The 27,066-nt window shown below is 46.9% G+C and overlaps 1 protein-coding gene across 5 annotated transcripts in view; it reads left to right on the plus strand.

Annotated features, from left to right (window-relative positions):
• Window positions 1-8,076: 8,076 nt before the first annotated feature.
• The window catches only part of GYG2 (glycogenin 2), a 37,419-nt gene continuing 18,429 nt past the window's right edge, over window positions 8,077-27,066 (plus strand). For 3 of the 5 annotated variants that reach the window (XM_058535371.1, XM_058535373.1, XM_058535375.1), the window contains exons 1-6: window positions 8,077-8,204; window positions 9,226-9,364; window positions 13,977-14,118; window positions 24,586-24,760; window positions 25,802-25,964; window positions 26,909-27,035. In XM_058535371.1, the coding sequence (XP_058391354.1) occupies window positions 9,358-9,364; window positions 13,977-14,118; window positions 24,586-24,760; window positions 25,802-25,964; window positions 26,909-27,035 (614 nt within the window). In that variant the 5' untranslated portion in view covers window positions 8,077-8,204; window positions 9,226-9,357. Of the gene's footprint in view, window positions 8,205-8,280; window positions 8,359-9,225; window positions 9,365-13,976; window positions 14,119-24,585; window positions 24,761-25,801; window positions 25,965-26,908; window positions 27,036-27,066 lie in introns of those variants that run through there. The other 2 variants (XM_058535374.1, XM_058535372.1) reach the window with 2 other exon arrangements.

Consider the following 27,066-nt stretch of genomic DNA (forward strand, 5'->3'; position numbering starts at 1 on the left):
TCACACATAACTGCTGCCTCTGAATAGCTGTGGATGCATAAAGGGTCCAAGGAAGGATGTGTCCCCATTTTCCCTCAACTGAAAATAATGAAAATGGCTGTAGACCAAAGAGGAGTTAGGGAATGGGGCCACTGCCATCCCAGGCCCCCTCGCCCACCACAGGCATTCCGTCTCCCACCTTCCTCGCTCAAACCTTTGGTCTCTGTCTCATATCCACTTCCAACCTCCTACAGAACATGACTTTGTGTTGTTTATTGTCTGAACTCTCAAAAGCATGGATGTGTTTCCAATGCCTAGAACAGTGACTGGTCTGTAGTACATGGTCAATAAATATTTATTAAATGGACACATGGAAAAATGAATGAAAGGTCTTGGCTCAGGCTGCTGTAACAAAATACCATAGACTGGGGGCTTAAACAGTAGATATTCGTTTCTCACAGTTCTGGAGGCTGGGTGTCCACGTTCAAGATACTGGCAGATTCTATGCCTGATGACAGCTCTTTTCCTGGATTGTAGACGGCCACCTTCTCATTGAGTCCTCACATGCCGGAGAGAGCGAGCAATCTCTCTGGTGCCTCTTCTTATAACAACGCTAATCCCATCACGCGGGACCCAGCCTCATGACCTCATCTAACGCTAATCACCTCCCAAAGGCCCCACCTCCTAACACCATGACCTTGGGGGTTAGGGCTTCAACATATGGATTTCGGGAGACAGACACCCCGTCCGTAGAGAATCTCTTATTCAGGCCACAATCTTAATATTGCAGAGGAGATATTTCCTCTTGTTATTCTAGCTAAAGACCTTTGTGTGATGAGATTGGTAGACATACGAACAAATGTGGGGTTTTAAAAAATACATATTATGTAATGAAATGTGACAACATTTGGAAGACCTCCATACAACCCATGCAAGATGTTGCAAAATCCTAACTGGGTAAAAAGATCTGTCTGAAGTTCAGGAGACACTCGGGTTTTCACTTTATAGGGTATGAAAATTCCTTGATGGGTTTTCAGAGTCCACATTGAGCTAAAGGAACTACCAATTATGAAGTTTTGGTGTAGCCTCAAAGAAGAATGTCCACCATTATGTGCAAAGGCTATTAAAACACTCCTTTCTTTTCTAACCACACAGCTGGGTGAGGCCAGAAGTTGTTTGTATATTTCAACCCGAACAACGTATGATAACAAAATGAATATAGAAGCAAATATAAGAAATCAGTCATCTTCTATTAACCCAGAGATTAAGGAGATGTGTAAATGTGTGAAACGAAAAATATTACTTTTCCCACCCCACCCCCAAAATTTTTGCTTGGGAAAATGTATCTATTCTCCCATAAAAACATGTTATTTATGTAAAATGTAATGGGTTTACTATTTTTATTGTTATCTTTAAATGTATTAAATAAATAAATATCTAAAATGTTCCATTTCAATTTCTAATACAGAAAATATGGATATTTAGAGCTTACATAAACAAAATCACTTTTGAGTGTCAAGGAGTCTTTTGACCAAAAGGTTTGAGAACTTCTGCTAGATTGTATAAATTCGGATGCTTTTATGATGAAGTAACAGAAATACCAACACAAAATGGCTAAAACTGTAACGACAGAACCATGTCAGAAGACTTACTAAGGTTTGGGGCCTCTGAGGTGGGGTAATTTGAGGGGTGAAAGGTGTCCTCCAGTGGTCGGGTTCCCCACATCTTGTGATCCTGCCCTTCATAGGGCATCGACCAGTTTCACTCATGGTGGAAGATGGCTGCTGTATCTCCAGCCATCACAGCCTCACCCATCAATATCGTCACTTTCCTCTTTTAAAAGTAAAGAGTTCCTTCCAGAGGCCACCAGTCAACTTCTCCTTCCTCATCAACACACAAAGAGATCCTAAATAAAATTGATCAAGTGAGGACACATGAATCCTGGAGGAAAATCCCAGCTCTGTCAACAATGAGTAAGAGAACACTGGTGGTTGAATGGTAATCAGTAGCAAGTGCTATAAATCCTTTGCTTATTTTGTATCAAGTTGCTTGCAATTGTAGTTGATTATATACCACTATGTCAAGCTTTACCAACATATAAAATATGGATATATAATTGCAACTGTGATACACACAAAGATATGTGTGCATACGTGTTGCAAATATTTTCTCTCCTTCTTTTGCTTGTCTTTCGAATTAATTCGTAGGGCCTTTGTCATGAAAACGTATTAGTAATTAAATTGGTTGGAGTATTTCTGTAGCTTTTGGGTTTAAAAAAACGTCCTGTAACTTTCCAATAGTATCGTTTCTGGTGTACCAACAACAGATGCATTTTCTCTGAACGGCTCTTTAGGAGAAAGTAGACTCATGTGGCACTCACCAAACACCTCTTCTCAGGCACACACTGGAGAGACCGCCTTCAGCTGAGTTTACCCTCTCGGAGGTCACCAGGTGCCCCCTCCCCACGGCTTCCTGGAGACGGACACACACAGGAGCCCAGCAACGCCCACGGCCGGATGGCCGGATGCCTGCTCTGGGTTTAAAAACGGACCTACGCTTTGCCCAGGGATCAGGGAGGCTCGCCTGTGGCGTACTGCCTTCTGCCCTGCTTTCTGAGCACAGGCTCCCAGTACCAAGGAGGGGGTGGGGTGGTATGTGGGGCAGGGGATGGTAGCTTGTGCTGGGAAACAGACGCACCTGGCTCGGGCATCCTAAACTTTCTCTTTAAACATCTCTGCGGTTTCCCCCAATTCCTCTCTCTGGCTGCGGTTCACTTGCCACCCTCTCCGGCCATCCTGGCTGCAACGGGCCCCTCCCCACCATGTCCACGTGTCACCAATCAGAGCAATGCCGATCAAGCTTGAGGGCATCAAGGGGGCTCGTTAACTCAAGGTCCTCGTCCCGACTCAGTGTGCTGATTCCGAGAATGTGCATTTCTCAAATTTCCCGGGGGTGTGGATGCTGCCAGTCCAGGACTGACCCAGGGCTCATTGGAAAAAAGAAAAAGATGGGGAGAGGGCTCAAGCCAAACACAGCTTGGGGTGACCGGCTGGTGTGGCCAGCTTAGGCGGGTGGGAGACAAGGAGACTGGGGTAGGGGGCCATTCGTCCGTCTTTCAACCCCATCCTTGCCTTATTTCCCATTCTTCTGGGAGTTTGATAGAATATCGGTATTCCAAGGAAAGCCTGACTTTTGGAGAGCTGCTTCATCAGCGGGGCACCATAATGACATGGTGGGTTAGGGCTGGGAAGGAAGGAATGTGCTGCCTCGACGCCTGGGTTTCTGCACAGCATTTAAGCAGCTCATTTTCCTCCCCAACCCACAAGAATGCACCACGAGTCACCAAACCCGGAATGCAACGGTTGAACTCTCCTGTCCTCTCTGGGCTGATGAAATCCCCTTCCTTCGGCCGACGGCTCTGTTTTGGAGAGCCCTGTCAAAACTGGGTGGGGGTGTTCCTGGTCTGTGGTGGGTGCAGAACAGGGATGCTCCTCAAGACCCTACAGTGCACGGGACGCCCCACCACAGCAAAAACTTGACACTCAAGAAGCAAGACCCCAGGATGGGGGAGTGATGTGACTTTTGCTCCTGGTGAGACGCCCAGGGACGCATGATGTGCTTACGTAGGGAGCCAGGATGGTTTTTGCTCGGCTTAGACAGAGATGTCAGCCAGGCGGTGTGAGGGGGAGCTGCGGAGAGCAAGGCGGGAGGCAGCCCTCTGCCTGTCTAACCAGCTAACGAACTCCGCCTTGAGGGAGAGAATCCATCCATGGCGAGAAGGCAGACCTCCGATTGTCTTCACTGGATTCCATCTTTGTTCCATGCGGAGACCCCTGACACAAACTTCGAAGACGCTGTGGGGCCATCAGGGAGGTGGAATGCTCCCATGTCTTTTCTTAGCACCTGGCAAGAGGGCTCTGCTTTGTTCAGCCCTAGCGGGCTTTCAGCCAGAAGTTCTCTCGTGCTCCAGGGCAGAGTTTCTCAGCCTGGGGTGATTTTGTCCCCAGAGGTTGTGGGGCAATGTCTGGAGACATTTTTGGTTGTTACAACCGGGAGGGAGGTCTTGCTATTGGTGTCTGATGGGTGGAGACCAGGGATGCTGCTCCACACCCCACAGGGCACAGGACGCCTCCCACAGAGAATTGTCCAGCCCCAGATGTCAGTAGTGTTGAGGTTGAGAAACCCTGACCTAGCATAGGAGATTAATATCTATCTATCTATCTATCTATCTATCTATCTATCTATCATCTATCTATCTATCTATCTATCTATCTATCTATCTATCTATCTATCTATCTATCATCTAGCTATCTATCATCTATCTATCATCTATCTAATCTATCATCTATCTATATATTATATCTATCATCTGTCTATCTATCTATCATCTATCTGTCTACCTATCATCTATTTATCTATCTATCTGTCTATCTATCTATCTATCTATCTATCTATCTATCTATCTGTCATCTATTTATCTATCATCTACGTATCTACGTATCTATGTATCTATCTTTCTATCCATCCATCTATCATTATCTATTATCCATCTATCTACCTATTTATGTTTCTATCTCTATCTATCTATCTATCTAATCTATCATCTATCTATATGTTATATCTATCATCTATCTATCTGTCTATCATCTATCTGTCTACCTATCATTTATTTATCTATCATCTATCTATCTATCTATCTATCTATCTATCTATCTATCAATCATGTATCTATTTATCTATTAATCTATTTATGGCAGTAGTTAGCAGCCCAGGGATGATCCTGTCCCCCCCCCAGTGGACATTGGTCAATGTCTGGGGACACTTCTGGATGTCACAAATGGGGAGAAGGTGCTTCTGGCCTCTGGTGGGTGGAGACCAGGGATGCTGCTCCACACACTACAGTGCACAGGACGTCCCACATCAGAAAGTCGTCCAGCTCTGAGGGTCCTGCTGCCATAGTGGACATCCTGTCAGAGCGTAGCTTCTAACCCAGGGAAAGGGGACCAGTTGGGGTGGGGGTCTCAGCCCGCTGTGCAGTAAAAGAGGCAGGAGCTGTGTGGGACGTTTTGAAATGGATCTCTTGTTGTCCAGATGGTCTCATAGGAACCTTTCCCTATAGGAGGGCCCTCCTCACACACATCACACAGGAGCACAGCCCTCCACAGTTTGCACACTGGAGCAGTGAGAGGCCAGAATGGGGCCAACGGGATGACCTCGTAGCACAGGATGTGGGGGACAATTGGCCAATATTGGAGCCAACAGCCACACAAGCTCCGAGGCCAGGAAACCTCTCCTTCCTCTGGAAGCAAGGGGGCCGGGGCGCTGAGCACGACTCGAAATAGAATTGACTCTTCGGGCCGGCCCCGTGCCTTAGTGGTTAAGTGTGCGCACTCCGCTGCCGGCGGCCCGGGTTCAGATCCCGGGCGCGCACCGGCGCACCGCTCCTCTGGCCATGCTGAGGCCGCGTCCCACATACAGCAACTAGAAGGATGTGCAGCTATGATAGACAACTATCTACTGGGGCTTTGGGGGAAAAATAAATAAATAAAAAATCTTTAAAAAAAAAAAAAAAAAAAAAAGAACTGACCCTTCCCTCAAATGCTCAGCTTCTACACAGTGTTTCTCCTCTTTCAGATCAACTGGCAGGGAATGGGAACCCAGGCATTGACTGCAGAGGCCCCCCCGCCCCACTATTTCTCAGATCCTGATGCTTCCACCAATGGTTCAGAGGTGGCAAGGGTTTCAAGGAGCCTTCTAGAGGTTCCATGAACTTCTGCAGTATCTTGCAACGACCCAGTAATGACTCAAGCACATTCATGGCCAGGGAGGACCGTGCTTTTCTTGTTGAGAGAGACCAGTGATCCTCTCATTGCATGCCAGATCCGCATTTTTGAGACCGTGAGTGATGAGGCAGGGCCCTGCCGTAGTGTTTTCCAGCTGGCCTCGCCCAGCTCCTGCACCTGGGTGGGATTTCTTAACCACTCTGTGCTCATCTGAGACATGGAGCTAAAAGCAGGTCCGATATCTGTCCCCCAAGGCTGGTTGTTATGATCAATTGTTATCATTGTCTCTGTGGATGGGAGCCAGAGAACTTGGGGCTCCTTCCTCCTCTGGCCCTTCCTGTCTTCTCCAAGACAACCGAGCCCTGATGGCTTTTAAGCATGCAAAGCCCCTGTTCCCCATGGGGTCGTGAGGGGAGACGTATCACAACGGGGGATTAGATGAAATCTGGCAAAGCCCTGCTCTGCCATGGGAGACACGTTCCTTGGAAGTATCCCAGTCTGATGGGTGGTGGAGGACGTCGACGCCCCACTACTCTGGTTGCTAATGAGGTTTAGCATGGCTGATGTCCTCTCCACCCTTTTAAGATGTCTTTTCTTTCTTCTGGAGCCTAGATTGTATCGATTCTCAAAGTGTAAGATACGGAACCCTGGGGGGGTTCCCTCAGGACCAGAGGTCTGCGGCGATGGGGACAAAACCATGTCTGTCTTTTTTAAACTACGTTGATGTTTGCACTGATGGTGTAGACGTGACACGGGGTGGCCCTCCTGGGGCAGGTGGCTGGTTTAAATGGGGAGGTGACCCCCTCTGGTACCCTTCCCCCTCTTCCCACCCAGGTGACATTTGCGGAGCAGGAGGCCCAGTTGTTCAGTTCCTGCACAGCAGGAATGTCGACTCCCTCTGCTGATATATGTCCCCTGCACACTTGAGCCCTCAGGGCGATGACAACCTGGTGGACCAAGGATGTCCACGGAGGTGGGAGAGTTCCTGAGATAATTGCCTGCTCTGTCTGCCCACTGGTTCTTACACTCTCCTTTGGCCCCAGCCAATGGTTGCCTCCTCCCTGAGGAGTTCCCCGGTCCATCAGGCTGACTCCTCTCTCCCTCTACGACTCTCTGTCGCTCACGTGTCCCCTGCGTGGCGGGCAGCATTGACTCCTACCCTGCATTCTTCTTTTGTCCCTTCAAGATGTGTGTCAAGGTGCTCGGCTCTCCAGGGCAGGACCCCTGGGGACCCACTTCCCCGCTCCTCCTCCTATGTCTCTGCATATTCAACTGCACTCAAGCTACAGCTGGAGGTTTCAAACTGTGGCCCCCGGGGGTCACATCTGAGCCACAGACCTCTTTGGCCCACCCAGTTCTGGGCTGTTGACTCGAACTACTGGCCAACGTTTGGCAATCAGGACAGTCCAAGAAATAACCCGGGAATTCTCAGGACAAGTCCTAATGGGTGCCATCCCTGGTCCACATCCTCTTCTCTACCCTGTTCTTGGCTGCAGTGACGGGCTGGCCCCACTCCACATGTACCCCCAGGAATGGCTGGGGACATTGGCTTTCCCAGACAGGTCCCTGCCAGCTTGGGTCTTGGGGGCCCTGATCTAGACACGGCATCAGCAGAGGGTCCCTCACAGGCCCCTATCTCCAGCACCTGGGCTTTGGGGATTCAGGAGGGACTTGGATGCAAAAGGCTGGGGGGGGGGGCTGGTTTTCATGCAGGCATCATACATTTATTTATTCATTCAACTCATTCACTCATGTATTTATTCGCTCATGCTTTCATTCATTCATACATGTATTCACTGATGCATAATTCATGCATTCCCTCATGCATGCATTCACTCATGCGTTACTCATTCATTCATGCACCCACGCATGCGTGACTCTTTCCTTTGCTGCCCTGCCTTCCAGAAGATCATGCACTGCCAGGCCCGGGCTGGGCTGGGCTGGGCGGTTCCCGGCGCGGCCTCCGCCCGGGCAGCGCGCTGGTCTTGGGCCCAGGCCCCTGAAGCCATTGCAAACATTTACTTTGGGACTGGTGGCTAAAGGTTAAATGTCCAAACCTAGCAACCGATGACTGCTGGATTCAGCAGGGCGGGGACTGGGGGGGCCCGGGGCGGGGCCCAGGAATTCAAGGCAGCAACCGCGGCTCCCGGCTTTCTCCCTGGCAGGCCGCGGGGGCCCGGCACCAGGCGGCGCGCCGGCGGGGCGGGCGGGGGCGGCGCGGTGCGGCGGCGGAGACCCGTGGTCCCTGTGGTCCCCGCGGCGAGCGGGGTGGGGCCGGGCTTCCGGCGGGCGGCCAATCGCGGGCCGCGGGGCCTCCCAAGGCAGGGCCAGAGGCTGCCCGAGCGTGCGGGAGGCGCCTGGGGCGCACGAGTTGGGGGGCGTGGAAGTCGCCTAGGCACGGCGGGGGATCGGAGGCATAGAGGCTGCCCGAGCTCGCAGGAGGTGCGGGGGGTGCAGGGGTGTAGGAGACAGAGGCTGCCGGAGTGCAGAGCGCGTGCAGGGGACGCAGGAGTGACGGGGGCGTGGAGGCCGCCCGGGAGCGGCGGGGGAGCCTCGGGGACGGGCAGAGGCTGCCCGAATTCGGAGGAGGGGCGAGGTGTGGGCCGCAGGGGTGGATCGGAGCTGAAGGGGGGAAACAGGGGACGCCGGGCCAGGGTAGAGGTAGAGGCCACCCGAAACTCAGAGAAGGTGAAGGGACGCAGGAGTTCGGGGGGCGTGGAGGCCGCTTGGGCGCGGCGAGGGACCCGGGGATGGGGGCAGAGGCTGCCCGAATTCGGATGGGGGGCGAGGTGCAGGGGCGGGGGGGCCGGAGAGGAAGGGGATAACCGGGGGGCGCCGGGCCAGGGTGGGGCGGAGGCCTCCCGGAGCGCAGAGGAGGTATGGGGGAGGCAGGAGTTCGGGGGGCGTGGAGGCCTCCTGGGCGCGGCGGGGGACCCGGGGAGGGGGGCAGAGGCTGCCCAAGTGTGGAGGAGGGGCGAGGTGCAGGGGTGGGCGGCGCAGTGGGGGGCCGGAGCGGGAGGGGGAAACCCGGGGGCGCCGAGCCAGGGTGGCGGCTGAGGCCGCCCAGAGCGCAGAAGAGGGCGGGGTGCAGCGGGCCCGCAGATGACTCGGGGGCGGGTGGGGAGTCGAGGGGCGCCTGACGGGGGCAGAGGCTGCCCTGGATGCCGGAGGAAGCGCCGGCGCGGTGGGGCCGCTGAGGACACCCGGGTGGGCAAGGGTCTGGTGCCAGAGGCTGTCCGGGAGCGCGGGGGAGATATGGGGCGCGGGGATGATGGGGGCGCAGTGGGGTCTCAGGTGACTCCTGGGAGGGCAGAGGGTCGAGGAGAGGAGGAGGAGGTGCAGGGGGCGGGGTTCGTGTAGGTGGCCAGGGTTCAACAGAGCCCAGGAGACACGGGGCGGGTAGGGGGGCGCTGGGTTGAGGCTGCAACCACGGGTGTCAGGAATGCCAAGCTGTCGCCCTCAGGCCTGGAAATCTTCGCGGGTTCCCTGGAGACGACGCCTCTGCTAGGCCCGGCTGGAGGCCGGAGAGTCCACCCCCGGCGCCCAGGCACACGTGGGCCCCTCGGTGCCCACCGCGCGCGCGGAGCCTCGGACCATGTCGGGTGAGTCCGCGAATGCGCCTTGCGGTCAGCCTCCCTGTTCCTGCGGACACATGGGAGATTAGTCTATGCCTGGAAAGACCCCCGCTTTGCCCCTCTGCCCCCATCTCCCCAAACCCCTCATCTCCCATTGTCTGCCTCCTCAGTGTCTCCCCGAGGGGCGTGGGGGGAGGGGGTGGCACTGCCCTGTGCAGTTGGAGATGTGGGTGGGTCTCAGCAGCTGGGAGGGGACCATTTATAGCCTGGTCGGGGGCGTTAGCAATTTCATCATTCTCCTTCTGTGAAAAGTAGCCCTGGGAGTTGAAATGGGCTTGTTTCTTGGCAATGGTACTGAACTGTGTGAAATTCTCACTGAGAGACCCAGATGGCAAGTTCATGCCCCTAAAGCTCTGGGACGACAGTGCCTTTGGGTTCTTCTAGTTTAGATCACCCCTGTAATTTGTTATTCCAGCAAAGATCTGGGGTTCATCCCTCAGCAGGGCAGCAGGCTTGGGATGGCAGTGTGGCTGGGACTTCCAGCAAGGCCTGGTCCCCAAGGGCTCAGATTCGGTCCTGTCTGCCTGCCCTTGGGTTTTGTGGACATCACCTTGGGGCAGTTGACTTCAGAGGCCAAGAAGTATGACATGGAATACCCATGAGAAAGATACCTGTCCTGATGGTGTTAAGACACCCCCTCTGTTGCACCAGACCAGACCGGATCATTCATGAGTGCATTTTTTTTTTTTTTAACTGGTTAGTTTTTATCCAGAGGAGCGATTTGGTAAATCACTAAGCAGTTTCCATGCTGTTTCCCTCCCATCTAGCCTTAGAAAGGAAATTGTTGGGACAGGGGCCGAAAGGGCGAGTTTCCCCCCAGTGTGCTCTCAGATTCTGTTCCGAGGAGACGCAGAAAGGCTTCTCTGTTCCAGGGAGTGCTTTGGAGCTCTGCAGAGTGAAAACCACGCTCCCCCAAAGCCACTAGGGCCTGCATAATGGCAGCATTCAACCACGGACATGTGGACACATCTCCATCAGCCCTGGAATGTGCTAGAAGACCCGATGTCGGTATTCAACACTTGGCAGGAAACAAAAACCACCTTTGAGTAAAGGGGAGGGGCAGAGCAGGAAGCCACCAGTGTTATTTCTGGGGGCGTTGGAAGATAGGTTGATGGCAGGATGGGCAAGAATAGAAATAAACATGTCTCATAGACTCATAAAACTGTCAGCCACCACAGTCTTCAGGCTGAACTCCATTTTGTGAGAATATCTATTTTGGGGGGCTGGAGTAGTGTTTTCCCATTATGTGGTCATGCCAGAAATCCCCACCCCGGCGCCATGTTGAGTGGAATCTCATCCTTTAAATGCAGTGGCCTTGGGTAATGATGGGTGTTCTTTGATGGCACACCAAAACTTGGTCATTGTTAGATTCTTAAAGGTAAGGCCGTGTGAAATGTGAAGACCTATCAGTGAATGTTTCATCCTCTGTTGCTTTAAATTGCATTGGTCTGAGTTTGCACCTTAGATGGAGCATTTATCCAGGCGTGATTTTGCCACATCATGGTGGCCCATGTTCAGAGGTGCACGTCTTGGGGTCGCTGGAGAGACGGGCTCATTTCTCCACTGCTGCTGTTTTCATCCTGTTAATATGATCAATAATCCCTCCATCCAATAATCCTTCATCCCTCTGTAATCCGCATTCCACCTTCCCCAAGTCTCAGCCTCCCTGGTCCCTGAGGACCACCCCACTCCACAAACGGTGGCAACTCTCTCTGCTCCCAGGATCTCTCGGCTTCCCCCTGCCCTCGATGTCGGTGTTTCTCACACAGAAGCAGCCAATGCTTCTGATCCACACCAAGTGGATCAGAAACATGAAATGGTTGAAAATTTAATTGCTCTGGTCTCTGGTTTTATAACTGTCCAGTGAGGGAAGCCCGTTTTTATCAACCACGTTGAGTCAAAATCCAGCGAATGAGGCATCAGTTTTCTTAGGTACCATGCACGGGTGCTTCTGACCATTGAAAGGATAAATGAGAAGGAAATGATCTGCAGGGTTATGTTTCATGTCTTTGTGTCACCTTCCAGTTAGAAAGAATTGAGTGCTCTTCAGGAATATCCAACAACCACAAAAATGAACTCTTCCCATAGCTCGGTTGGGAATAAACTTTTTCTTTGAGGAGGATCCAAATTGCTTAAATGTGAAATATATAGACAATTACAATGATGGAATTGAGGCTCAATGGAAAGAAGTGGTTTTCCAGTCTAACAAGGGCTGTTGAAGGTGAAGTTAACCCTTGCGGGTCACCAGGGGTTCGCTATGATTCTTTCCCCGGGGTGGGTACAGCATCCCCGGTTCTGCTTCTTGACGTTAATGCCCCATAGAATTAGGTTCCTAGGGCTGCCATAACAAATACCACAGACTGGGCAGCTCAAACAACAGACATTTATTCTCTCCCAGTCCTGGAGGCTGGACTCTGAGACCCAGGTGTGGGCAGGGCTGGCTTCTCCTGAGACCTCTCTCTTTGGCGTGTAGATGCCGTCTTCTCCCCGTGTCCTCACATGGTCGTCCCTCTGTGTGTGTCTGTGTCCTCATCTCCTCTTCTCATAAGGGCACCAGTCACATTAGATTAGGGCCCACCCTAATGGTCCTCTTCTCTGGACGGCCAGTAGTCATAAGGTGGTCTGTTCCGGTCCTGGCTTCTCTTGCCACCATGAGCTCTCGGGATGACCCCAGTCTTTGTTCCCATCCAGACCACTTTCTCGGACATTTCCACCTGGGTGTCTCCTCATCCCTCTAACTCCTCGTGGCAGAACTACATTCCTCACTTTTTCTGTCATATTATTTCATTCTCCATATTTCTGTGAACACTGTCTGTGTCCCTAGAGACTAAATGCTGCGTTGTTTTAACCCAGTTGTTTAAAAAACTAGATAGATAGATAGATAAATAAGTAGTTAGATGGTTGATAGGTAGATGGATAGATAGATAGATAGATATAGATAGATACATATTTACATAGTGGTGGATAGATAGATGACAGATGATAGATTATAGATAGATGATAGGTAATACATCGATTATAGATATATGATGTATATCTATGGATGGATGGATGATGGATACATGGATGGTAGATGACAGATAATAGAGAGATGATAGATAGATGATAGATAGATAGATAGATAGATAGATAGATAGATAGATAGAGATAGATACATAGTTACATAGATGGTAGATAGGTAGATAGATGACAGATGATAGATTATAGATCGATAGATGATAGACAGATAGAAAGACTGATAGATAGATTATAGATAGATGATAGACAGATAGATGATAGATGATGATAGATAGAAATTAGATGATAGATAGATGATAGCTGGATAGATAAATAGAGATAGATGATAGATGGATGGATGACAGATAGAGGATAGATAGATGGGTAGGTAGGTAGATAGATAGATAGGTAGATAGATAGATAGATAGATAGATAGATAGATAGATAGATATCTTTTGGGCTGCAGACTTGAGTTCTGAAGTTTGCATCTGTAATACTCCACTTAACAGTGCAGATGCCAGGAATTCCCCTTCCTTCTTACCCGAGAAAAATAACCCGACAGCCTGTAGACAGGAACCTGTTGCAAGAGGCGCGTTTGGGAATCAACCCCAAAGAATGTAAAGGTCAAGTCATCACCCTCAGGAAAACAGGGCTGGGAAGCCCCGTTTGTCGAGTTATAATTAGTGTGACTGTGAGTCTCTGGGACAGCTGCTGCCCGGGAGGGCGCGGGGACGTGGGGGAGGACAGTCTGGTCTTTGAGAACTGAGGTCTGTGTGTTCCAGCCCCAGGCTGCGTGCCCCGACTTTTAATTTCCATAGGCAGCACGGTAGCCTGCACGGGGCACAGATTTCTTTATCCTGTTGTCTTTATCCTGGCAACAAGCTCTTGAGGACCCAAGAAGTAAATTGTTTACAAGTCCCTGTAAAAGTTAACCACATGGCTACGCCCTTAGACTTAAAATTGCCATAAATTGAGTCTGCTGTTGAGTTTCTTCCTCACCTATTGAGACGTTAGGAAACCAAGAACAGTTTGGTGAATGAAACAATATATTTTCCCCTGTCCCGTTTCCTTGGCCTCGTATATCTTTGAGTTGAAGTCTTTCCAACAACCGGTTTGTGCAGAATTTAGTGAACCGGTTTGGTCACTTCTCTGAGCACAGCTCCTTTGAGGTGGGGAGGGCGTTCTCATCCTCACTCGGGGAATACCACTGTCGCTTCCACTTTGTGCTGTGTTTTCAGCTCAGACCCAAGTATTTCCAGTGAGTTTTTGAGTCTTGAATGCAAAATAAAATAAGGGGTCTCAATGATGCGTATCGGCGGATTTGCAGCATCAGGAAATTTTAATTGCACTCTGGGTGGCTTTCCCTCGTGTTTAGGGTTTGCTTGCACTTTTCCTGTGTGTGTGTGTTTGTGTGTGCACATTCAATGAAAGGACGCATGTAAGTGTCGCCAAGGAACATTTGTGGAACACCAAATGGTTAGTCGGTACAAGTTGTGAAGCTTGAGAGAGGAAGAGGAGTGACCGCCGTTCGCGCCATCCCATGAGATCCGTCAAGAGCATAACTCTGGTGTTTTGCCCACAGTGTCTGACCAGGCATTTGTCACGCTGGCCACCAATGACATCTACTGCCAGGGGGCCCTGGTCCTGGGGCAGTCACTGAGGAACCAGAGGCTGACCAGGAAGCTGGTGGTGTTGATCACCCCTCACGTGTCCAGCCTGCTCAGGTAAGACTGGGAGACTCACCTGTGTGTGTCTGGTGGGCTCTTCCTCCTGTAGAAGCAAGGTCGACTATATTGGAGGAGGTCCCAGGAACTGTTCATGGGCCTGGACCACTGGCAATCATGGTGGGTGTCTGACACTTGTAAAGAACCCTCAAATCATTATTAAAGTAGGGAGGTCTGTCATGGTGTGTGATCGACTTCAGACCACTTACAAATAATACTGTGTATGGTTACTGTCCATAGTCTCAACTACGGAAATTCAAAAGTCAAATTTTGGGGGGGGCGAGGGGAATTTGAAAAGCAACTATTGTGAACTAAGTTAAAGATTTAAGATCGAAAGTCATAGAGCTTCCCATTTGGCTCTGTAGAGGCTTCCAGTGTGTGGAATAGGTTTCTGCTTCCTCTTGAGTATGTGTCTCTCTGTTGAGTTTCTCCCCATGATGATGTGTAGAAGCATTGCTGGGTGGCTGTGCATGGGAGTTGTGTTGTTCTGTTGAGTGTATGTCTCGGTACAAAGTATAGCTCTGTTTCTCTTGATTGCTGTGGAAAGGAAGGCTGGATGTAGGGAATTCAGCCAGGGAGAGGAAATATAACAACCAGTTGCAGAGAGGAGCCTGGCCGTGTGTGTGACAGGTGATGGATAAACATCTAGAGCAGGGTAGTCATGCCGACCAGATTCTCTGGGTCCCGAGAGCTGGAACTCCTGGGCCAGCCTGATAACAATGCTAATGGCCGGCACTTAGGTGGCACTACTCTGAGCTTCTTGTACATACTCACTCATTGAAAGATCACAACTCCTCTTGGGTGGGGTGCTATGGTTGCTGCTGTCTTCTGACCTTTCCTAAGATCCCTCGGACAGGAGTGGCAGAGCTAGGATGCCAGCTTGCTCTGGAGTCCTTGTTCCTCAACGCTCCAATCTGCCGTTTGCTACCCATGATGAGAGATCGTGAGCAGTCCTAAGTTCACTGGTCAACGAGGGTGGGTTTGAACGTCTGAGGAAGGAGAGGGCAGATGCTGCTGTGGAGAGAATGTAGGGCATACCGCACAATCCCAAGCTAAGCAGGACTCCCCATTGGTACCTGGTCACTTCATGCTGCAGCAGACACAGTGTCCCACAGAGGGAAGCATTGGCAGGCAGGAATGAAGGGAATTTTGTTCCTTGATGGGTCCATGATGGGTTCATGCCAGGTGGATCCATGATGGGTACATGCCATGGGTCCATGATGGGTCCATGATGTGGTGGGTCCTTGATGTGTCCATGCCATGATGGGTCCATGATAGGTCCATGCCATGATGGGTCCATACCGTGATGTGTCCATGATGGATCCATGCCATGATGGATCCACAATGGGTCCATGCCATGACAGATCAATGATGGGTCCATGGTGAGTCCATGATAGGCCCATGCCATGATGGGTCCATGCCATGACGGGTCCATGATGGATCCATGGTGAATCCATGATAGGTTCATGTCATAATGGGTCCATGCCAGGTGGATCCATGATGGGACCATGCCGTGATGGGTCCATGATGAGTCCACGATAAGTCCATGCCATGATGGGTCCATGCTATGATGGGTCCATGATGGGTCCATGCCGTGATGGATCAATGATGGGTCCACGATGAGTCCATGATAGGTCCATGCCATGATGGGTCCATGCCATGATGGGTCCATGCTGTGATGTGTCTATGATGGATCCATGCCATGATGGATCCATGAGGGGTCCATGATAGGTTCATGCCATGATAGGTCCATGATGGGTTCATGCCATGTTGGATCCATGATGGGTCCACGCGATGATGGGTCCATGATAAGTCCATGCCATGATGGGTCCATGCCATGACGGGTCCATGATGGATCCAAGATGAGTCCATAATAGGTCCACAACTTGTTTCCTGGGTAGAGCCGACTGCAATGATGAGTCCTTAAATTGATTCCTGGGAAAAGCTGAGTGCCCATGGGGTGACCTGATTCAGGACCAGAGATTTAGGGTCTGGGAGCTGCAGACACTTTTGTTGAAATCACTAGGCAGGGTTTGAGTTGGGAGGTCATGGATGACCCCATCCTTAGATTCATAAGTACTTCTGCACTTACATGTATGCTTGCTCACATATACACAACACTGGACCCCTCAGTGCTCTTGTTCCATAGAGCATGTTGTGCTTTACACACTCTGAGACCCAAATATGGGAAAGTTCTTACCTGTAGACAGACATGTGATGGTATTGGCAGAATATCATGAATTGCATTAATTCACTTGGGAGACTGTTCCTTCTGGATGCTCCTAGGTGACCGACAGCACCTTGGTTTAGCCTTGTGTCTGAACAGTGATGATCCTAGTGGAGAGAATAGGTAGTTATTTTGTTTTTCTTCTAATCAAGAAAATTCTCTTGCAAGCGGCTGCTGTGAGAACACCAAAAACGTTGGAATTAGTGATGTAAGTGTAGGATTTGAAGTTGCCAACGGGGTTTAAAACCCTCCATTTCCTGTGACCCTAGGCAGGGCTTTCAGGTCCTGAAGCTCCTATTAAATGGTAGCATGTGTGAAAGAGCATTAGATACAACCCGGGGCCTTGTGGAGATGGGAGCCTGTGAGTTTTGGTCTCCCCGCTGACCAAGGTCCTTTGTGCATTTGCCAGTAGGTGAGCCCCACAGCAGAGTGGAAACGGGCAGGTGGCATCTGATGGCAGCCCCTGTGTAGACGGGGCTAGATGGGGGAAGGAGGTGAGGGCAGATGCCCAGCATCCTCCTTGGAAGCAGAGTAGTTTCATGAAGTTGGGGCTTCTGGAGTAATGGTCCAAACGCCTGCCATTTGGAGGAGCTTGTGATGGAGGTTCTGGGCGTTAGGATCTTTCTCCACTTGGTCGATGTGGGTTGGCTGTGTTGAGAAGGGCTTGGCGTTCTTGTGCAGGGTGAGCCTGGAAGGGTAGTGTCCTTTCCCTCTTGTGTGAGTTCAGAGGAGATGACAGCTGGAGGCAGGAGTTGGCCATTGGTAGAGGGGAGTCAAGCTCTGTTTTGTGTTATTTTTTCTGGCGTTGAGAGTGGGCAGCATTTGAGGACATAGCTTGAAGAAGCCTTGAGGAGTTTGCATGGGCTTCTCTCTGGCACACTGGATGGCCACTCCAGGAGGGGATTATCCCATTTAGAAGTGGCACTAGGAAAGGAAGCTGGGCGAGCCAATGGAAGAGAGTTGGCTTCATGCACAGAGGCTTCACTACACAGTGGAAAGACATGGAAATTCACCTGATGGGGGTTTCCTGCCCTCTCCTTTGCTGAATCGTTAAATGAATGATGTCAGGTTTCCTTGGCCAGCTCTCGGGTTGAGATTTAAAAAGGGGAACTCTGGTCTTAATGAGGGAGTTACTGGGGAAACCAGGAGAACCCACCACTCCTGGGGAACCATCAGGTAGGAAAGCCCACTTCTTGTTTCAGGGTAAAGACACAGAAGAATTAAAATCATCATCGAGCCTGCAGAAAGATTCTCCAAGTTAAGGTGAGGTCATCCACAGCAGTTCAGGGGAAAAGCGTACTTGTGAGAGAGACTTACTGCAGGAGACAGAAGAAGGTTTAGAGAAGATCCAAGATGGTTTCAATAAAATTCAGGAAAATATGGACTCGATGATAAAAAAGTGAGATAAGACAACAGACTGAGCTGAAAATGATCTGACTGTGTTGAACAGGAGCAGAATGAGATGAGGAAATGTTACGAGTCAATAAAAATTAAAATTATTAAGAAATTAAACCTTTTAGAGAAGTTTAAAATAAATTAATTTAAATTAAATTAGTGGTTTGATGACTAAATAAAATCAGCCCTGCAGATTATAGAATCGTTGTTATGGAAAGTATGAGATGTTTTCCAGTATTAGAGAGGGGATTTATAGAGAAGGAAGCCCCAAAACACAGATGTACCTGATAAAAAGCGCAAAGAAATGAAATCATCTCAATAAACAAAGAGGTACTTGAAGAAAATTTCCCGAGTTGAAGAAATACCAGAGAAAATGGATATCACCAAACATAAGAAAGCCAAATAAGAAAAACAAAACATGGATATACGTATATTGAAGAATTTTTAAAGTTTTCATGGTAAAAATTTCTTCTATGTGCCTCCAAGGTTAATAAAAGCAGGTTTCTCTGCAAAGATGACCTCAGACTTCTTCATTACAAAGGTTAGAAAATAATGGAGATGTGGAATCATGGAACCACAGTTTTTGGACCCAAGACTTTTATACCCAGCCACATCAGTCATTCACTGGCAAAGTGATAGGAAGAGATTCTCACGCATGGCAGAGCTTAGGGTGTTTGGTACTGAGAAAATTGTCGGTTGTTGACCGAGCCTTGAAGAAAATACAGAACTTAATGGGAAAGTTCTTTTTAGCAGGGTAAGGAGGCAAGTAAAAACCTGAAGTTGAGTAAATTATTGTTGTAAATTTATTTAAGAAACTATGCAGAAGAATTAATATTATCCAATATATTTATTTAATAAAGAGTGGACAGAGAGATACTGGATAATACATAGAGGAAAGAAAAAGTGGAGACTGTTATATGGTTTTCTGAGTGTAAGAATTCAGGCAGGAGACGCTAGATAATAAAGCATAGAATTCACGTTTGAGACATACTAGACATGATCCTTTATGCCCCAACGATCATTAGATAAAGCATATAAACAAAATCGATTAGATATGTATGGAATTGGAGAGACTGGTGGTGAGAGAGTCTTTCTATATAGCCCACCTGGTCTTTAACTCACAAAGAAAGCAAACACATAAATAAATTTATCTAATGAATACTGTATGAGGTGTCTCTAAAATGTTATGCATTATGTAAACAAAAATCTTTTCTCTCGTCAACCATGGACCACTTAGAAAAATTGATTTTGTACTAATGGTACAAGGAGGTATTCAATATGTTACTTGGAGTAGGAATTCATTATTGTTATATTCCTTGGCTATATGTAATAAACTTAGACGTTAATACCAAAACTAAAAAGAAAATCAAAAAACAAAAAACAAAGATGGGGTCCGCTTGGACATTTTATTTATTTTTTATTATTTTTTAATTTTTATTTTTTGAGCAAGATTGGCACTGAGCTAACATCTGTTGCCATTCTTCCTCTTTTTCTTTTTTTCTCCCCAAAGCCCCAGTTCATTGTTGTATATCCTAGTTGTAGGTCCTTCTAGTTCTTCTATATGGGACGCCACCTCAGCACGGCTTGATGAGTGGTGAGTAGGTCCACACCCAGGATCCGAACCTGTGAACCCCAGGCTGCTGAAGCAAAATGCGCAAACCTAACCACTACATCACCGGGCTGGCCCCCACTTGGACGTTTTAAACCAGAAATTCTCTTCTAAATAACTTGTTAGGTGAACCAATGAAAGCTTGAGTCACATACTATTTCAACAGTAATTGCCTTGTGAATGCTACTTTACAAACCAAAGGGAACAGCTAGAGTGATACCAGAGGAAAAAAATAAGTGAAGAAATTATCCAGTTCAAAATTTTTTTATGTAAAACAAACAAACAAAAAAATACATAAGCAAACAGAAGGAATAAGTTCATAAAGGAAAAAAAAAACTGATAATTGGGAACAAAGAACAAATCTGAGTGTTGGATTATTTAAAAATAAACTTTCGACTAGAGAAAACAGAAATATTCAAAATTGAAATGAAAAAGTAGTCATTAGGATAAAATTTAAATTTTGAAAGCAAATACTCTCTAGTACACTTTGCTGATAATGTTGACAGTATTGAAGCAATGTTTGATCCTTTTATGGAAATTCAGATGATCCACATTGATACCAGAAGAAGTAGAGAGCTTCTGCTCACCAGTATCCATGGGAGAAATTGAAAATGTTATCAAAGTCTTGTCTGGTAGAAAGATCCTAGATTTGGGCAGTTATAAGGGATTTTCTATTAAATTGGCCACGATGAATTAATGTCCATGCAATAAAAACAATCTCTGATCCTACAAAAAAATGAATGTGTTAATTTATTTTAAGAAATTGTCCTAATCTTGATACCCAAATTTGATTTACAAGTTTAATTGTGTTTACACATAGATGAACAAAGCCCCTCAAATACAGAATACAGCAAGGCAACTCAGGCTCTATAGTAAAGAAATAAATGATGCTTATTCTAAGAAAGCTAGGATAGTCCATTGTGTCAATGTAATTCATCACATCTATATATCAGACAAAGGCAATGATGTGATCCTTTTAATATACAAGGTAAGCATGCGCCCAAATGAATTCCAGGTAGATCATAAATGTAAAGGTAAAATTTTAAAGCATAGGGAAATCTTAGAAGTAAACAGATCAGGGTTTCTCCACCTCACATACTGACATGTAGGGCTGTCCACATTCTCTGTGGTGAGGCATCCTGTACACTGTGGGGTGCTGAGCATCATCCCTGGTCTCCACCCTCCAGATTCTGGTAGGATCACCACCCCTCAACCCTCCCTGCAATTGTGACAACCAAAATTGTCTCCAGACGCTGACATAACTGGATGTTCCATTCATCTGAAAGCTGGGCATGGCATTTTCCCAGCAAAGGACACCAGAACTGCTGTGTGTCAGAAATATTATATGCAAAAGTAAAAGATAATCTAGGGGGCACATTTACAAAATTTATAATGGAGAGGGGGACTGTTGTCTTTATAATATTCAAAGAACTCTTACAAACAGTAGGCAAAGATGGGCAGACGAATACAACAGTGGGAGAAAGCATGAACAATCTATATTTAGTTGGTAATATTTATGACTAGTTAGGTTGGCAAATATCTTCTTAAACGTTGGTGTTTGGAGGTCACACCTTAGTCATTGACATCAAGGGATGTGATTAGACTTGAGCCAAATTTGCTATACGCCATTTTCTTAAAAGTGTTTCAGATTAATTGATGCTTCAATGGGTTTCCTCTCGCATAAGATGAGCCTTTCAGGCCCCAAAGGGAGAAAAGAGAAGAAAATATATTTAGTTATGGTGGACATTTTCCTGTGTCCAGGTCACCAGGCCTTCAGAGTCAGACCAGAGACTCCAGTGGACCCCGAGTTGGGAGGGCTGACCCTGTGGCTGGACACCCATCCTTGGGGGGACCTTTCTGTGGTTGCCTACTCACCCATCATCCTCTGAATGATGGTATGAGTGGAACAAAAAAAATATGATTCTTTCTTAGATTCCTATCTCCTCGGCTGTCAAAAGCTCTCAGCATTTATTTTTTTTAAGTCGTTTGGTCTACTCAAGATGAGGTTTAAAATATTCAGAAACAACATCACAGAAATACGGGAAGGGGTCAGTGTGGCAGACCCAGTTGAATTTTATTGGACCCATTACATGGTTCACAGTCATTGGGAGGATTGAGGAACAGTGCCCTATGGTACAGTCGGGGCAGTAGAAGACAAACAGTGACCGATGACCATAAATGACCAGGGGTGTGGGTGTTGGGAGACTACTCCCCTCCCAGGCTGTATGGTGCAAACGTGGATGGGAGGAGTCTTTCTGCAGGGAGCATGTGCTCATCACTTCAAACAAATTGCATTCATGACACTTAATTCTATTTCCAGGAATTTATTTTAGGGAAAAAGGCAGAGCTGAACAGAAGCATTTAAGGACATAAATCAGACTGTTATTTTTGTAATCACACAGAGTGGTATTTCTCTTGCCTTCCTTCCCCCCACCCCATGCTCTTTATACAACCACAAGAATACCATAAATTCCATAAATAATTGGGCAAAAAGCAGGGGGAAATTGGTGATGAAATAGTCCTTTCTTAGAGAGACAGTTACTTTGAATACTGTGCAATGAATAGGCACAAATAAATGTATAGGAAAAGCAAAAAAGCTACTAATGCATAGAAGAGATAGACCCAGAAGCTCCAACATCTGTCTAATAATAGGAGTTTCTAAAAGAAAAAAAGCAGAGAGAACGGATTAGAGGAAATAGCTCATGTCCTATTTCAACTCTGAGAAAGGATTTTAGATTGAAAATGTTCCCTGAGTGTTGGGCAGAAGGAATGAAGAAAACCCAAATGTTGACACAAATGGGTGGTATTTCAAAACACCAAGAATGAAGAAAAAGTCCTAAATGCATTTCGCTGTCAGTCTGGTTGAGATGGTTGATGTCTCAAAGTTCTGGGGCAAAATAATTTTGAAATGAGATTCCTGTACTCAGCCAAATTAGTGTAATTTGAAAGCAAAATAAAGATGTTTCAGATATACAAAAGCTCAAAAAATTTATTCCTCAAAGACCTTTGAGAAAAAAAATTGTTTGAGGATATACTCAAGCAAAATGAAATGTGAATCCAGGAAAGGAGAAATAGTATAGAAGGAGCAGTGCTAAACAAAGAAATGAGTAAAACTGGAAATGTGTTTGTGCATAATTATGAAAATAATCTGGAATTAACACTCCACTCTGGGAGTGATTGGGGGAGCAGCCAGGAGGAAGATGGGTGAACATCCACTGATGTTCCTGTCTTGTCTAAAGGGAAGATATAGATGATGACTGTCTTTACATTGGACAGAAAATATATTTAAATATGATTGTTGACAGTCAAAGGGTAGTAACGACTGGGAGAGTCAAAAGGATATGTATAACTCTCAAAACATTGATGGAAAATGCATGGAACGGAAACAAACCAAATCCATGCCATAAATGGTTGGAAAGGATTACAAAGAAGAAGAAAGTAGGATAAATGTAAAAAAAGAAAAAAGAAAAACACTGCAGGACTTAATTCAAATAGATCAATGTTTATAATAAAGGTGAATGGGTTAAAAATCCCTTTTAAAAGACAGAGACTTTGAACATGGGAAAATAAATCTAAACTTCAGCCATATGCTGTATGTGTACAGGAGACAGCTTAAATAACAACAACAAATCTTGAAAATAAAGGGATGCATATGATATGATATGATCCTGTTCCCCTGTCCAATCCAGGACCCAGCATGGCATTCATTGTCATGTCTTCTCTAGTCTCCTCCCATCTATGACAGTTGTTCCTTCCTTTCTTACGTGTCATGACCTTGGTATTTTTGAAGAGTACTGGTCAGTTGTTTTATAGATTGCCTTTCCACTTGGGTTGGTCCAGTGTTTTCTCATGATTATATTGTCGTTATGCATTTTTGGCAAAAAGAAGAGCCCTCAGAAGTGATGTACCTTTCTTAGCGCATCGTATCAGGGAGAACGTGGTGTTGCTACATCTTGTTACTGATAATGTCACTCTCAGTCATTTGGATAAGGTGGTATCTATGGTGTTTCTCCACTGTTATTATTTTTCTCTTTGTAGTTGATAAATATCTTGGGAGAGATACTTTTAGACTATGAGAACATGCTATTTCTCCTCAAAACCTTTACCCATTGGTTTTAGCATCCATCAGTGAATCTGGTCTCAACAGTTATCTGTGGTGTTTGCCTAATGCTGATTTTCTATTTCCCTCATTCCTTTTACATGTATTACTTGGAATTCTTCTGTAAGGAAGAGCTGCCTCTTCTTCCCATTTACTTGTTTATTCAATTATTATATCCGTATGAACCCATGAATATTCATTTTATATTTTGGGTTTGTCATTTATTTTCTCGATCAAATTGCTTCAGCTTTGACCATTGGGAGCTCCTCCTGGTTGGTTCTCTGAATCCTTTTGATGGGCCCCCACCCTTTTTCTAGCACTTCTTTAAGTTTCTGTCATCACAAGATTTGCTAGCTGTGATAAAGGAGAACTTAAGCAAAAAAAAAAAAAATTAAGTGGAACACAGGCAGATTTCATTTTGATGAAAGGTACAATCTTTCTTTCTTTTTCTTTTTTTTTTGTGAGGAGATCAGCCCTGTGCCAACATCCGCCAGTCCTCCTCTTTTTTTTTTTTTTTGCTGAGGAAGACTGGCCCTGGGCTAACATCCGTGCCCATCTTCCTCCACTTTATATGGGATCCCGTCACAGCACGGCTTGCCAAGCAGTGCGTCGGTGCACGCCTGGGATCCGAACCGGCGAACCGTGGGCCACCACAGCAGATCGCGCGCACTTAACTGCTTGCGCCACTGGGCTGGCCCCACGATCTTGCAAAATTTGGGACTTAGACTTGTATGCAGCTAACAACATGGGTTTTGAATACACAAAGTAAAAACTGACGGAGATCGTAGATTGTTTGTTTCTACCTGCTCAGCATTCGTTCCTCACTACCTGTGCATTTTGCAAAGAGATGTACCTTCCTAAGAGATAGCCCAAATCAGTCTATCTTAAACCAATTCTGTACAATTTGTCAAGTTGTTCAAGTTTGCATAAGTTTTAAGCATAAGTAGAAAATGTGCAAAGCTCTAAGACATCCATGGAAAGAATAAAGCCTGAATATGAAGATTGCGGTGAGTGTGATGGGGTTTTATATCCACGTTCCATGTTTGTGAGCAGCCAACGTGTGTCCTCCTGAAAGATAGCGTGTCCTGTGTTCAATGTTCTCCCGTTCTCTCACTGTTTGGCGTGTGTCTTTTCCAGGGTTATCCTCTCGAGGGTGTTTGATGAGGTAATTGAGGTGAACCTGATAGACAGTGCCGACTACATCCACCTGGCCATTCTGAAGAGACCTGAGCTTGGAGTTACCCTCACCAAGCTTCACTGTTGGACGCTGACCCACTATAGCAAGTGTGTCTTCCTGGATGCAGACACCCTGGTGAGTACAGGGGAGGGTGAGGACCAGACTCTCCACTTGATAAGGAGCCCGTCAAAGACCATGCCTCTCCCAACTTACCCAGGCTGCTAGCTCTTGCTGGTGGATTCCCATGAGGTAACATGTGTCTTTTACCACCATCAACGTTCAGTCCATTAAAATCCGGGATAACATACCCACCAGCACAGCACTACACCCTGCTGTAGACACTGAGGGACTTGACGGTGTGTATCTTCCCTGGGAGGTGTTTGTAATCACATTATTTCATCTACACAGAATGGAATAATTGGAAACAAATATATTATTCCTGGATTGTATATTGAATTGTGTAGTCCTCATTGGACTGGTGTGCCTGGCCTCTTGAGCTATGGCATCCCCCAGGGGTCATTTGGGGTTGTGACCTGCCGTGTGGGAGCCCCTGGTGGCCACTTTCAAAATCAGTATTGTAAAGTTGAAACGTAAAATGAAATTGGAGGGGAGTTGGAGATCTGTTCTGGATCGTCCTAGTCATGCAGAAGCAGCTCTGTAGGAAGAGAAAGAGATGCAGAGGAATATAGGAACAATAGTGCAATCAGAGTGATTTTTTTTAAATTTCCAAACAGACCGTAATTTAGAAAGCTAGTAGGTGTTAGGGGGGGTCTGCAGTCAGTTGTCAAGCCCTGGAAGGCAACAGATTCCGTGATATTGACTTGCAAACCTCTCCGTTCACGGTTCCCATAGTTTCATTAATCGCATTTGCCGGATTCAAGAGGTTATACAAGTAAGCAAGTTCCGTGGAGAATCTTAGGAACCTCAAGAAAATAATTTAATTTCAGAGACAGTGCTGTTGCAATCACTTGAAATAAACTGGAGAGCAATCTTAAGCACGCACTCTTCTCTTTTGAATATAAACCTACAAGAGAAGTGTCACTCAAAACATTGGGCACAGGTTTCCGCTCAGTGACCACTTGTCTGGCCTGTCCTAAAGCTCCCGCTGGATTTCTCACTTGTGGACCAGAGATAAGAGAAGAGTTGCTACAGGTTCCCCACCCTCCGCTCCCCCAGGTACTGTCCAATATCGACGAGCTGTTTGAGAGGGGCGAGTTTTCCGCGGCCCCGGATCCTGGCTGGCCGGATTGCTTCAACAGCGGCGTGTTTGTTTTCCAACCTTCCCTCGAGACTCATAGCCTCCTGCTGCAGCATGCCACCGACCACGGCAGCTTTGACGGTAGGCGAGGGGAAGCCGGGAATTTGTGGAAGAGAATGGGGCTGTTGGCAGGATCCCTACCTCCGCCTCGTCCTCATTTCCCACCCCATATTTGAGAGTGGCGAGTTGAAGTCAGTTAAAGACGGAGATAGAAGAGTAAGGCCAGGCAGGATAATAGGAATAAATGAAGAAGTTAGTAAGTAAATACACAAAACAGAGAGAACCATTGAAACTATCCTCAATGGGTAGAAAGAATGACTCCCCGGTCCCCATCCTACAGAATGGATAGGCAAAGCTTGCTCTAAAGGGCCTGACAAGAAATATTTAGCATCGTGGGCCCTGTGATCTCTGTGGCAAATATTCATCCCTACGGTTGTGGGGTGAAGGCAGCCATTGGCAAGACTTCAACAAATGAGCGTGGCTGTGTTCCAATAAAACTTTATTTACAAAAATAGATACAGGGTATAGTTGGCTGACTCCTGATGTAGAATAAAGGGAAAAAATTGAAATGAGCCAACCAAGCCAGATATCTGAACGGGCATGAATAGATGGGAAAAGTGCTAGAATTTTTGTAACATAAAAGGAAGTACTAGACCAATGAAGAATTCCCTCTAGGTAAGGATGAGGAGTTAATAAACCTGGCAAAAATGGTAGGGACAGAGTATTGTTGCTACCAGATAGAATTTATTGGGATTGGAGTGGAGAATTTTGGAGACAATGGGTGATTTTATTATTAATTGTTTGGGTTATTGGTGGAGAATTTTGGAGAGACTGTGCCTTTTTTAAATTAGTGGCACGGGTTATTAGTCACTTTTGAGACAATGATGATGTTTTAGCGGGCAGAGAGAAGAAATACAATTAGTGGCGTAGAATTCCGGTGTTCTGTCTTCAAACACATCGTGCATTCTTTCAGGGTACTGCACGGTACATCCTTAATCTCGCTGGGTGTCTTGTTAATTATCTAGGAGCAGATCAAGGCTTATTGAACAGTTTCTTCAGTAGCTGGTCGACGGCCGATATCCACAAGCATTTGCCGTTCATCTATAACCTGAGCAGTAACACGACCTACACCTACAGCCCTGCTTTCAAACAGTGAGTTCTCCACTGTGCCGGATCCTTCCGG

Source organism: Diceros bicornis, chromosome X, assembly GCF_020826845.1.
Source record: "Diceros bicornis minor isolate mBicDic1 chromosome X, mDicBic1.mat.cur, whole genome shotgun sequence".
Taxonomy (NCBI): Eukaryota; Metazoa; Chordata; class Mammalia; order Perissodactyla; family Rhinocerotidae; genus Diceros; species Diceros bicornis.